At 36.7% G+C, this 13,816-nt stretch overlaps 1 protein-coding gene across 7 annotated transcripts in view; it reads right to left on the minus strand.

The window, feature by feature from the left end:
• The window catches only part of Chl1 (cell adhesion molecule L1 like), a 207,426-nt gene that overhangs the window by 69,147 nt on the left and 124,463 nt on the right, over positions 1–13,816 (minus strand). For all 7 annotated transcript variants that reach the window (XM_047534650.1, XM_047534652.1, XM_047534647.1 and 4 more), the window contains 2 exons: positions 9,449–9,554; positions 8,061–8,248 (listed from right to left, as the gene is read on the minus strand). In XM_047534650.1, coding sequence (XP_047390606.1) covers positions 8,061–8,248; positions 9,449–9,554 — 294 coding nt within the window. The remainder of the gene's footprint in view (positions 1–8,060; positions 8,249–9,448; positions 9,555–13,816) is intronic.

A 13,816-nucleotide genomic window follows, 5' to 3' on the forward strand; every position in this document is an offset into this window, starting at 1 on the left:
CCACTGAGCCACACCCCCGGTCCTTTCTATTTTTTTATTTAGAGACAGTGTCTCATTAAGTTGCTTGGGGCCTCACTGAATTGCTGCGGCTGACTTTGAACTTGCGATCCTCCGTGCCTCAGCCTCCTGAGCCCCTGGGATTACAGGTGTGTGCCACCCCTCCTGGCCCAAGTTATTGTCAACAAAGCGTATTGTTCTACACAATTAAAGGTTGTGTCACCTGAAAGATCGCAGTCGATGGTGTATAACACTCCATGGCATCAGCTCACACATGTGAACTCTGGAGTCAGTATCTTGGGGTTAATTCTGGCTTCAACTCTTACTATGTGACTTTGAATTTTTTTTAGGTAATATACTTCAGTTTGCTCATTCATAAAATGCAAAACACAATGATACCTAAATGCTTCCTTTGTGTCAAAGTCTAAATACAATATTTCATATCAACCAACTGACATAATCTCTGGCATTTAAAAAGCGCTCAATATACCTCAATAATAATATACAGGTAAGGCATCTTTGCAGGATACAAACAGTCGCATGTCTAGAGATGAGACAGGCAAATGACCAATGCGTTTTCCTCTGCTGTTGCTGCTGACGCTCCTTGTAGCCTACATCTTAGCAACTTCGATAATTTTATGCAGATAGTTGAGAGAGGAGGTGATGGGGACAGAAGGGAGAGGAGGCTGCGTATTCCATGTACAGCCTGTGATTTATTTATTGAATTATTTCCCCCTATCCATCATTGGGCTAATCTTTCTATGCCAAAGAGCTTTATCTAGTTTGACTTGCCACTCTGTTTACAGGACTGGCCTGGTGAGCTTTTGAGTGCCATAGATTTCGCCTCAATGTGCTTGGCACATGGCTTATAGCCTGCCGTCATCGTCATGAATGGAGGCTACTGAGCTCGCAGGCTGCACTCCCCCTCCCTCCAGCTTCCATCTGTAAGGAGATTTAATTGATTCCCATTTCCTGTAGAGTACCCCATTAATCCACTTAGGACCACAGTCTTCCTTTCAGCCCATGAGCGCCTAATGAATTCACACAGAGGAAGGGCACCAAAGCAGCTCTTTCCATGCCGGTCATTCATAAACTCTGATGAATGAGTGCAAAATCCCCAGCCATAATTAAACCTTGAAAATCCAAAGTTGTACTCTCAAATGAACAAACTGATCATCTTTGCTTGGTTTGCACATATTAGCAGAACTGAGCCTATGCTAACATACTCTGTTTTTCCTCCTCTTACCCCTCCCAAACCAGAATGGTAAAAAGCCAGGGTTGGACTTAAGGAAATGATCCTGAGGAATTTGAGGAAGATATGCAAATGTAGGGAGCTGGCACATTAGTCACTCTAATTGGTTTTTATTAAAACATTATATAGATGATTTCATCTCTAAGTCCACCATTTCTTAGAGTATTTCAATAGCATGGAGACACTGAGTTATTACTTTTATTCTTTCTTTTATTTGTCAGCCTATCCAGGATAAATCAATCACTAATAATATGCATTCATGTGGCATTTACTCAGCAATGAAAGGAAAAATGTAAGTGCACACCATCTTTCTGATTTTTAAGGATCCTAATTAATTCATAAGACAATCTCAAATGCTACACAACTAAATGCTTTACAAACTCCAAAGAATTTACAACAGTACTGTTTATGGAGAGCCAAGGATGTGGAAACCAACTAAATAGTCATCGACTTATGAATAGATGAAAAACACAGTGAGGTTCATCCACATGATGGAATATTATTCAGGAATAAAAAGGAATGAAGTACCAATGCATGCAACAGCATAGATGAGCTGCAGAAAAGCGCTAAGTGAAAGAAGCCATGTGGAAAAGGCTGTATTCGACTCCTCTTGCATGAAATGTCCAGCAAAGTAAATTTAGAGAAGCAGAAATTTGATAGGCGAGTACCAATGATTGGCAAGTGCAATAAGATATTAAGTGCAAATGAGCACAAAGACGTTTGGGGGGATGTTGGAATTGATTAAATACAAAAATAGAACGATGTTGCACTAAATGTTTTTAGCTAAAAACGTCACTCACTGTGCGTTTAATACAGTTACAACTGTAACATGTGCAACATACGCTGCTGAAAAGATGACCCTTTTAACACATGGGAAAACTGGAAATCCAAACATAGGAGAATGAAATGTGACCCCATCTCTTACCCTGCAAAAACTCAAAGTGGACCAAAGACCTAAGAATTAGACCAGAAATTCAGCACCTGCTAGAAGAAAATGTAGGCCCAACACTCCAACATGTCAGCACCAGGAACCAACTTCCTTAACAAGACTCTAAACGCACAGGAAATAAAATCAAATATCAGAAAGTGTAATGGCATCAAACTATGAAGCTTCTGCACAGCAAAAGAAACAAAAGTGTGAAGAGAGCTAAGGAGACAGCTCAGTTGGTAGAGTGCTTGCCTCACAAGCACAAGGTCCTGGGTTCAATCCCCAGCACCACAAAAAATAAAAATAAAAATAGTGTGAGGAAAGAGCCTACAGAATGGAAGATCTATGCCACCTGCTTCTCAGATGGGAATTAATATCCAGAATGTACAAATAACTCAAAAACTTAACACAAAAAAATAAAGCCATGAAAAAACCCAGACATTTCTCAAAATAAGAAATTCTTCAAAAGGAATTTCTTAAAAGAAGAAATCCCAATGGGCAACAAATGTATGAAAAAATGTTCAACATCTCTAGCAATTAGGGAAAAGCAAATCAAACCTGCATTGAAATTTCATCTCACTCCAATCAGAATGGCAATTATCAAAATTAACCAGGAATGGAACCACCCATATGACCCAGCAATCCCACTCCTCAATATATATCCAAAAGATTTAAAATCGGTGTACTAGAGGGACACAGCCACATCGATGTTTATAGCAGCTCAATTCACAATGTCCAAGCTATGCAACCAGCCCAGGTGCCCTTCCACAGACTAATGGTTAAAAAAAAAAAAAGTGGTGAATATATATGCAATGGAGGATTACTCAGCCATAAAGAAGAAGTGCATTAGGGCATTTGCCAGTAAATGGATGGAAGTGGAGACTAATGCTAAATGAAATGAACCAGTCCCAAAAAGTCAAAGGTTGAATATTTTCTATGGCATGTGGAAGCTAATTCAAAATAGGAGGAGGGGGAAGAATTAAAGAAAAGAAAGAATAAACAGAGAAAGGGGAAAACAAAAGAAGAGGGAATTTCATCAAAATAGGGGAAAGATCAGTGAAGTGGGGGATTGAGGAGGACAAAGAAGGGGCAGGAAGAGGTAAGCTCAGTGGAATGAATCTGACTGAGCTTTAGTATGCCCATGCATGGATGTGGATGTGATGTGGATGGTGCTACCAGTACTGGATATATCCACAGGACACTAATAAACAAAGAAAGGGTAAATTGTAAATGGATTGAAGAGGAATCGGTGGAGGGGCAGAGGGTTTGTGGGAAGTACCGGGGACTGAAATGGAGCAGCTTGTGTTTCCTGATTTTGTGATTCTGTCAGGGTGTATCCTAGTGTATATTAACTAAAAAGAATGTTAAAAATCAGAGAATAGAAAAACCAGTATAGGCTGGGATAGATTAAAATGCTACCTGGAGAGACCCGCTCTGAATTCTAAAGGGTACCATAGTCCAAGTACCATTATTTATATAATCATTTAAACTCTATGGATAGCTGTATAATGAAGGGAAAAAATAACAACAGTGGCTTTTCTATTTACCACATACATACTACCACTCCCATAGGAACTTTACTAAGCCATGCATTTTGTTCACTATTAAGTCCTAAATTATTCCTGCTATACTTTGGATACCAAAGGCCTATGTGTTAGAGGTTGGTCCACAGGGTGGCACTGTTGGGAAAAGTGAGCCTTTAAGAGGCAGGGTCTAGGGAGAGGTCCTTAGGTTACTGGGGGTGGGTCCTTCCAGCATCTTGGCTCTTTCCTCTTTCTCTTTGCCCTTGGTTCATCATGTAAGCAGGTGATGTCTGCCTCAACACAAACCCAAAGCTACAAAGCTGACCCATCATGAAAATGGAACCTCCAAAACTGTGGGTGAAAATAATTTTTTCCCTTCATAAGTTATTGTTTTTTTTTTTTTTTTAAATAAAGGCAGAAAGCTGACTGTATTACACCTAGTAAAATGAATGGCATATGAGAGGAACTTAATGAATGACTGTTGACTAATTCACTGACTAAATCCCTATGCTGCATCTTAGAAAATCAATTTAGTTCAATGATTTCTCAAGTATGTGTAAATGGTACATTCTGTGTTGGTCTATTTTTTTTTTTTCCTTCACTCTTTGCCTAGGAAACTAAACTGCAATATTATTGAAAACAGAAAAGCTAAACAATGTGTATAAATGTCTGCATTTATAGCAAACCACAACAGGGGATTGAAAGAAATGAACTCAAACTGAAATCACAAAGCTCCTATCAATGTAAAAGAAGAATCAATTCTCTAAAGCTTGAGAGGAAAATCTATGGTTTTAAATGGTCTCAGATTTATAAACTCCTCGGGACTGGAATGATGGTCCCATTCAACATACAGATGATTACAGAAAGCTGTCTGATGATGAAATAATTTCAGGAAAAGTCTGGAAATGATGCATAAGAAACCTAATTTATTTTGCTCTTTCCTACAGCAGCAGAAAAATAGAGCAATTACCCACTGTGTAGTTGAGATTCAACTCTCATCTCTTAACTACAAAACTATCATTTCTGGCCAGAATTACCGATCCATTGTTCATGTGTGCACTTAGTCTGCTTAGGTAATGAGAGAAGACATTTTTTAAAAATCTTTTAATTATAGAATCTTACACTAAATCATGCCACTTCTTTCTCTGCAATAGGTCTGGTTACTGCCTTTCCCTTTGTGTCTCCATAGCAACCACTAGAATTCAGGTTAGGTATCACCCTGGTATCCTGCCTTCTAAAACAGATATTTAATCTCTTTCTCTTTTCCTTTCTCTCTCTTCTTATATTCCTCATCTTAATTTATTTCAGTTAGCTACATGCACAGAGTTTTCCTCAGGCGTCCATTTAGGGTTCACTTAGGATAGCAAAATCTGTGATGCTCAAATCCCTCATATATAATGATATCATATATGCACATAATCTGCATACATCAACCCATATACTTTAAATCACCTCTAGATTATGTAAACACCTAAAATAATGGAAATGGCATAGAAATAGTTGTTCTGCTGTATGTTTAGGGGGTAATAACGAGGAAAAAGTCTCTATGTATTCGAGACAGATGCAATTTTTATTTTCAAATATTTTCCATCGGAAATTGGCTGAACCCACGGATGCAAATCCCACAGAGAGAGAGAGCCGACTCTCTATATAATAGTCTTAGGATTCTCAGCCACAAATTTCAAGGGAGTACTTTCTGATTCTGAATTCATGGGCATTTCCTATTGAATACCATAGTAAATTTAAACTCCTAAAGCCAATTTCCAAGGCCCTTGTCAGTGCTGTGCCAATAACTATTGCTATAATATCTCAATAATCCAGAACATCTGCTTCAGATGGATCATTATGCTCCATTCTTACTCATTTTGAGTATATAAAAAGGTCATCCATAAAACAAATGCATAGAATATAAAGAAAGAAATACAGCTAAAATCTTTCATGCATCAAAGTAAATGAATATGTTTATTTTTCATTATAAAGGTTGTACATCATTTAGTTGAATTTACGTTCTGTATCTATAGTATTTCTCCCTTCACTTTATTCCATTAAGTTGGCTCATTCATTTTCACCTCAAAACCATGTTACCTAAGAAGCTTACATGACTGAATTTTATCCTTCTTCTTTTCCTAAGTTTTTAAGATGATAAATATTCCTCTAAATAATGCTCTCACTGCATCAAGCATGTTTTGTTACATAGAATTTCACTATCCACTTTGCTTGACAATATTTTCTCTTTTCTCTTACTACAATGGTTTAGATACGAGGTATTCCTGAAATGCTCAGGCATGAGACAATGCATGAAAGTTTAGAGGTGAAATGATTGGGTTGTGAGAGCCTCAGCCTCATCAATGCATTAATCCACTGATCAGGATTAACTGGGTGGTGACTATGGGCCAGCAGGGTATGGATGGAGGAGGTGGGTCACTGAGGGCATAACTTTGGGGTTTATATTTTGTAGCTGGTGAGTGGACCTCTCTCTACCATGCTCTGAACACACCCTTCCACCATGAGGTTCTGCCTCACCTCTGGGCCAGAGTCATGGTGTCAGTTATCCATGGAATGAGACCTCTGAAACTATGAGATAAACTTTCCCTTCTCTAAGATGTTCTTAACAGGTCTTTTGGTTACAACAGCAAAAAAAAAAATCTGACTAAAACACCACATCTTATTGAACTCATGAGTCAGTTAGAAAATGTTAATGAGTTTTCAAATATATAAGGAGTTTGGGGATTCCATGTACGTTGACTGTAACTCAATTACATTTTGATCTCATTTTCTTCATAGCTGAAGGTTATCAAATATGATTTTTCTTCCCATACCTATGAAAAAATGCGTTCTACAGTTTTAGATACAATATCCTATACATATTAATTAGCTGGAGTTTATAAATGGGTTAAATTTTTATGGGGTTACTGATGTTTTTCTCTGGTTGAGCTATGAAATAAGCAAAGAGATGTCTCACTATTATGATAGATTCCCCTATTTCTCCTTTCAGGTCTGCTTTTGTTTTATATATTTCTGTATTACATATCCTCGTGAATTAACCTCCAGGAGGGTTTTTTAAAATAGAACCTACTTGGACGGATATTATGACTACCTACCTTCATTTGGAAAACATCTATTCTAAATAGCTCAGCCATCTCTTCAGTTTTAACAATATGGTTTAGATATGCCATACTACACTTTATAGATTCTTTTTTAATTTGGAGCATTTATTCCATCTACTTACATCTTCCATTTATGATACATCTAGATTTACTTCTTTTATTGTTCTCCATTTCTGCTTATAAATAACACCCTTAATGGCAAAGTGATTTACAGTTGGTCATGATTATTACAGATGACTTGGTCTCCTCTGCTAATGGATACCCACATTATTTAAGTGGGACCATCTAACTTCCTATTTATTTAATTTTTGCTTCTTTATTGGTTCTTCTTAGTTTTACATAACAGTCCATTTTGATAAAATTATACAAGCAAGGAATGAATCTTATTCTAATTAGGACCCTATTCTTGTGGGTGGGCATTATGGTGATGGTCACTTAGGTTATTTTCATATGCGTATGCAGGAATATTATGTAAGGTTTATTTTATTGTCTTTCCTATTCCTATCCCACTTCCTTCCTTTGGTTCCCCTTTGTCTAATCTACTGAACTTCTCTTCTCCCCCTCCTCAACCCTTTATTGCGGTTTAGCTTCCACATATAAGTGAAAATATTCGACCTTCAGTTTTTTTGTGATTGGTTTATTTCACTTGGCATGACAATCTTCAGCTCCATCCATTACTGGGACCATGTAATTTGCTTTGTTCCAGCCAAGAATACAAGAGAGCTGCCTGGTAGCCTCACATTGGAGCATTTAAGAGCCTGTGCATACTGTTTATGCTCACTGTCCCAGAGTCGTGAACCAAGGTGGAAAGTTTCATGTGTTTCCATCAATTTGAATCACTAAGAAAGCTACAGGGACATCCTTGCCCCTCAGTATTGCCCAAGCACAACTGCTTATCAAATAATACATACATGTGTGTTGACACTGAAGCTTTAGAATCTTCTATGACTGCAGATTACTTTAGCTGATCTAATAAAATGTTTAACTTAATCCTCATCTTATGCAGCACAGCAAGGATTATTTTCTCTCATACCAGATCTAAAGTTAGAGAAACAGCAAAATGATGCTGCTTTCCGAAGCCATTCAATCTTCAGTTATCAATACCTGGAAGAGAATTTCCCTCCCCCATAAAAGATAAGACACATATAAGCAGATGAAATCAACATTGCTCTATTCCACGATAGTCCGACGCAAGACTTCTTTCATAACTTCACTAAAACTGTTGTAAGTGAAGGTCCCATTGGAACACTTACCTGGAACTATGAATTCTATTTCTTCTGACATAGCCACTCCTAGTTTATTGGACGCAAAACAGCGGTATTTCCCTTGAAAGTGAGCTATGTGCCCCTCATTTGGGATCTTAAATGTTCCAGAATGGTTCGACACGATTATCCGAGGGTCAGAAAGATCGAAAGGCTTGTCATCCTTGGTCCAAGTAAACCTACAAGATAAAAACCAACTTAACGATCCAGAGAATCCTAACCATTCTTAATCTTTAAAGGTATTTATAAACAAATACACAAAGTGACAAAACCAAGACATTTTATGGTAAAAACGGGATACAGTGGAACACGATACCATATAAACAAGGGTCTCAAAGAATCTGAGAAATCTTACAAACCATACAGAGGTAGTTACAACAGGAGAGAATAAAACCAAAGGCAGATTTTTTTCTATTCTTCTTCAAGTTTATTTAAATTATTTTTTTCCAATAAGAAATGAAATACAGGATCATTATTTATAGTTTAAAGACTGCAATAAATATAAATGTACAATATAATTGTGTGTGTGTGTGTGTGCACGCATATGTGTGTTTGTGTAAAGAGCTCATTCAAAATCAAAAATACACAGGCACGTTCTACTAGCTAGACATGTTAATACATGACTAGCTAATACATGATACATTTTGAAATTTGTCACATATCTGAGACCATGCTAAATATACAACTTTGCCAAATGAATTGTTTCGGTTTTATAATGGTAATAAACATTTTTTTTATTACTCCTTTATCTTCTGTCATATGGTTACGATTTTACCTACTTAGCAATTTCAATTTTTCCCTTTCATGAGTAATACTAGGAAAAACAACCCTACATATATATATGTTTTTTTTTTTTTTTTTGTGGGGGGATACTGGTCCAAATATTTTCTTTAAGCTAATTCCGACAAAGAAAATAATTTTTTTTTTTTATTTTTTGGATAAATGTGGGAGAATTGGGTCTCAGAACAAAATATATTTAATATATATACATATTAATAAAATATATATATTTGTATGTTTATAAATATACTTATATAATTTATATATTTATTTTTATATATTTTAAGATATATATACATATTATATATATTATATATTTTTTTGTATATTTTTAAACTATATATACAGTTATATTCCTGTTCCATTAGTAGAGAGCCTCAGTTCAGTGATGTAATTTTTACATCACTTGGGTGACATGTAAAATAAGGAGACTTTATTTTTAGAGAATTAAGCATCACTTGCTTGGAAACCTCACTTGGAAGCCCTGAGCTTCGGTGCTGTGCAGGTTCATAATTCAACAAGTTTGCAGTGGTCAAATTAAAAATCAGAAGGAAGGATTGCGCACACTTCATGGTTATTTGGTTTGAAGGGATACTCACATGGGTGGAGGATTTCCTTTTGCTTCGCATTCAATTTGAAAGTATTCATCGAAAGGAAAGGCAACTTGCACTTTGGACTGTTTAGTGATTGTTGGAACCTGTGGAACTAAATGGTAAAATATGTACTTAAAGAGCAAATTCCTTAAAGTTGGGCAGGGTTAACTGAGTTATCACAGAAATACTTCGACTTGCTTTCTAAATGGGCAAGTTACCGGATGATAGCAAAGTGGAATTCATAGACGTTGAACTTCCTCTTTGCAACTATATTCTCTGCTAAGGAGTGTCCTTTCCTGACATCATTTTGTGTTGCTACTCATAATCATTTTACTTAACCCCAGAAAAATGTCATGATTTTTAAAGCAAAAGAAAAATAGTCTTATCACCATCTTAAAATGTCTGTTTTTAAAATGATTGGCATCCAGTCTATGTTGACATGAGTATACAGTTTACTTTGTTCCATCTTTTAGAAAATTTCTGCTTATAGCTTTCCATGCTTCCATATAGACATTAAAATTCACTGCTTTTCCATTGGTTGTTCCCATTGATAGGCTCTGAGATACTTGACAATTCTATTATTGGACATTAGAGTTTTTCATTTCTTTCTTTCCAGGTTACATATATTTGAATAGCTATCTGAAATTTTTCCTATTGAATTACATATAGATTTTCCTATGGAATTACTGTCTTGCAATAAATTTCTAGGCAAGGACATCAATAACAATGATGCTAAATAAATGCTAAAATCATTCTACCCAAGGACAGACAGTTCCCACAAGAAACGCGTGGTTATAGTGGATCCTTGCCACCATTGAACACTAACATGGAAAAAAGATTCCAAAAAACCTATTACTATTGATTATAAAGGAAAACATGCCCTGCTGATTGTCTTTAATTTCTTATTTCTGTCGACCGGTTTTGTTAAAATAAGCTTTCCCATTGACTTGTTGAGCATTTGTCATTTTGCATTTAAAATTTTCTCTTTTCTCCCTTTAGTTATTTCTATTTCCCCTTATAAAATGGAACCAACAAATATTCATTGATACAAAAATAACAGCTAGTTCATAAAACGTTGGTTGTTGCTGTTAACAGATACTTCAAGGTATCCCCTCATCCTTTAACACACTGTTAGTGTTTGGCAAGTTAAATATGCCTCAAAGCATGAGTAAAACTTTAAAAGTTAGGGGTGACTTCACCTCTTACCTCGTTAAGCAACTCGAGTGCCATGATTATTGAATAATGAACTAAAATCATAAGTTAATAAACAAAATGCATTTCAGATACAGATTTGGATCTGATTATGGATTATGGCACAGATAAAAATGCACGTATAGAGATTCAATGCTGATGAGCAGTCAATATTTTTCAAATTGAGATGCTCCTTTTTTTTGCACGTCCCTCAAAATTCTAAGAAAGCCGCCAGGTTGAATTCTTAAGGAAATGAAAATGGTTTGATACCAGGAACCGTCTTTGGCAAGTATATTTTGAGAAATGCAATGGGCCCACAGGCAATGAGTCTATGTAAATGACTAATATTCCCCAGCACAGGGACAAATTGAATAGGACCCTGAAACTGGGACACTGACCAGGCCCTGAATCACTGTCCTCACAATCATGATATTGAGGATGTAGCCTAAATGAGTGGTTTTTTAAGCATTTTAGTCTCAGGACCCACTTACCTTCTTAAGAATTATAAGACAGCTTGAAACACTTCTGTTCATATAGGTTATAGCTCATATTTATAATATGAGAAATTAAAAAAGAAAATCATTTAAAATGTTAATTCATTTCACATAATTCTATGCATTTTAAAATAAGTAACATTTAGCCAAAAACACTATCATGAGGAGAGTAGCATTTTTTTTTACAGTAATGCCAATCTCTGTAATTTCTAAAGGGAAGGCGACGATGTCCTCCTATCTATTTCTGCATTCTTTCTATAGCAAGAGGTTGATTTGTTTGAAGATATGAAGAAAACAGCCTTATACAGATATGTAGTTTAGGGACAGGGAACATTTTAGAGTCTTTTCGGCTGATTGAGGATCTTCTCCCTGACTAGGACACCAGAATTCAGAAGTGGTAGTTTCTAAAAATGCTTATTGTAATGCAGACTCTGCAACCTACCAGTAAACATTTTGTGTTCTGGTGCATTAGACAAATTTACCTATTATATTTAACTTATGCATGATTTTGTAACATCCCACAGTGGTCACTTGGAAAAGTTATCCATTCCATAACTCTTCTAAACGGAGACACATTTCATCACAGTAGACCAAAAATTCACTCTTGTTCATCTCACCCCTGATGCAATCAGAAAAGTCATAAATGTTGGAAAATTCTCAAGGTCACAGTAGAGGATGTAAGTTTTCCAGGATTCTAATTTTTTTTGAACATTTCAATTTTATCATGGACAGTCATATTGTCAGTTGTTTGTCTCGAAGTGACAGGCTTATGGGGTTCATTTGGAAGAAAATCTGTGAGCAATCATAATTCATCTGTCAGTCATGCATTCAAGTGAAAACGGCCTTGGAAGAGAGCATCTCATGCTAGACTTCTGCAGAACTGGCTGATGGCTGCTGGCTTTCCAGGGCATCCCAACCACAGGACAAGGTAGTCAAGGCTGGAGAGTCAATGAAGTTAAGAATGCTTAACAATTTCAGCAGTTCCAGTCTCCAACACAACTGCTCTGCTCTGCTTTTTGGTTTTCTTTACTATGAGAACACAGCTATGAGGAAAACCCTGAGCCCTGTTAAGCATGATTTGGAGCTCAGGTCTGATTCGTGCCTAGGAAAAAGCTTTCCACCTTTGCTTTTGTACCACTGGTGTCAATGACATGAAGGGAAACAGGCCATTTCAAAACAATTTGTCCTTGATGGACCATCTCAATGGGTCTCTGGGACTGCCAAGGTCTACAAACCAACCACGTGGTAGGCACTGACCATCAGCATAGAATAATAACTAACTTCTCTTCCCAATTCCAAAATTACATTTGCTTTTTCTTTCTCTAACAAATCTGATAAGACAGTGTTACTAACTTATAAATACTAACAAAGTTCAGTTATCTGTTGGATATTCATAAGCATTTTCATAATATGCAAAAAAATCCACGTATTCATTGGCATTTACCTTGTTTCTGATTAATAGCGTTTCTGAGTCAGGAGGTCTTGAGCACATTGCAAATTTGTATTACTTAAATCTTATTAGAGACATAAATGGGCAGGGAAGAAACACAACGGTGAGAGTCCCTAAGATATCAGCTAATAACTTGAGAACAACTTGTTTATTACAACATTATTCTTCCTTGAATTTGCTAAGGTTGTAAAAGCTCAGCAATAACTAATTATTCAGGGAATGGAGCTAATAACCTTTGGGTATTTATATGAATATATATTCTACATTATAAATCCTTTCCTCTATAATTAGGCCAATTACAGAGACACCAGACGCGTTGACATTCAAATTGGATACCTGCCTTAGACACGTTTACCCGAGAGTGCTCTAGAGGACTGAAATAAACAGATACTATTCAGTTGCTCTGAAAACAAGCCATTAATATTTTATAACAACTGTCATCAGAGGACATCTCAGCACGAGACTACGTAAGTCACTGAGACAACCAGGAGACAAATGTGTGCCATGGATTAATACCAAATTTCACATCTCTCAACACCAATCAGTGAGAGAGAAAAGACAGAGGGAGAGGCAGTGTGTGAGAGAATGGGGTCAGGAATCTGAATGAGGAATGTTGGTGGCATCCACGCTGCTTGGAACTCAGCATCACCTTCTCGCACAACAGAATCACTCAAGGGAAGGGTGCTCTGGACTCTCGGTCTACAGTGACGCTGATCCAGAATAAAATTCCACGTATTGTACAAAGGCTGAAAGATTTGCACCAAAAGTAAATAGCACTTTTAATCTGTTTCTCTGTATGACAGGGAGCAAAATTCCTTAAGAAATGGGAATCATGAAACAGAGGCTAAACCACCCATTATAAATAGTAGAGGAGGGATTCCCAGCTGGAGAGGCAGGGGTTGAACGGGAAGGGTCCTGTGTGATGTGAAACTTGCTCCATCAAATCATTTAACACCCGCCTGGGACCTGGGTTTAAAAACACATTATGGTATAAAGTCAGAGAGTTGTTTTCTTCTCTATCCATATTCAGTCCGAGTACATCAAAAGGAAGAGTTTCCGTTCAATATTAGCACTTTTCTAAATTCGGTGAATGTTGTAAGGTCAGGACTGTTTGTCTAGAATGTAGGTGATCCACAATGATCATGTCCAATGCCGTGATCCTAATCAACAACCAACGCCTCTTATAACTCTCCAGATTATATATGAAACAGACAGAGGAATTATAGTTGAACTACATGG

The sequence above is a fragment of the Sciurus carolinensis genome, chromosome 19 (genome assembly GCF_902686445.1).
Source record: "Sciurus carolinensis chromosome 19, mSciCar1.2, whole genome shotgun sequence".
In the NCBI taxonomy this organism is placed as follows: Eukaryota; Metazoa; Chordata; class Mammalia; order Rodentia; family Sciuridae; genus Sciurus; species Sciurus carolinensis.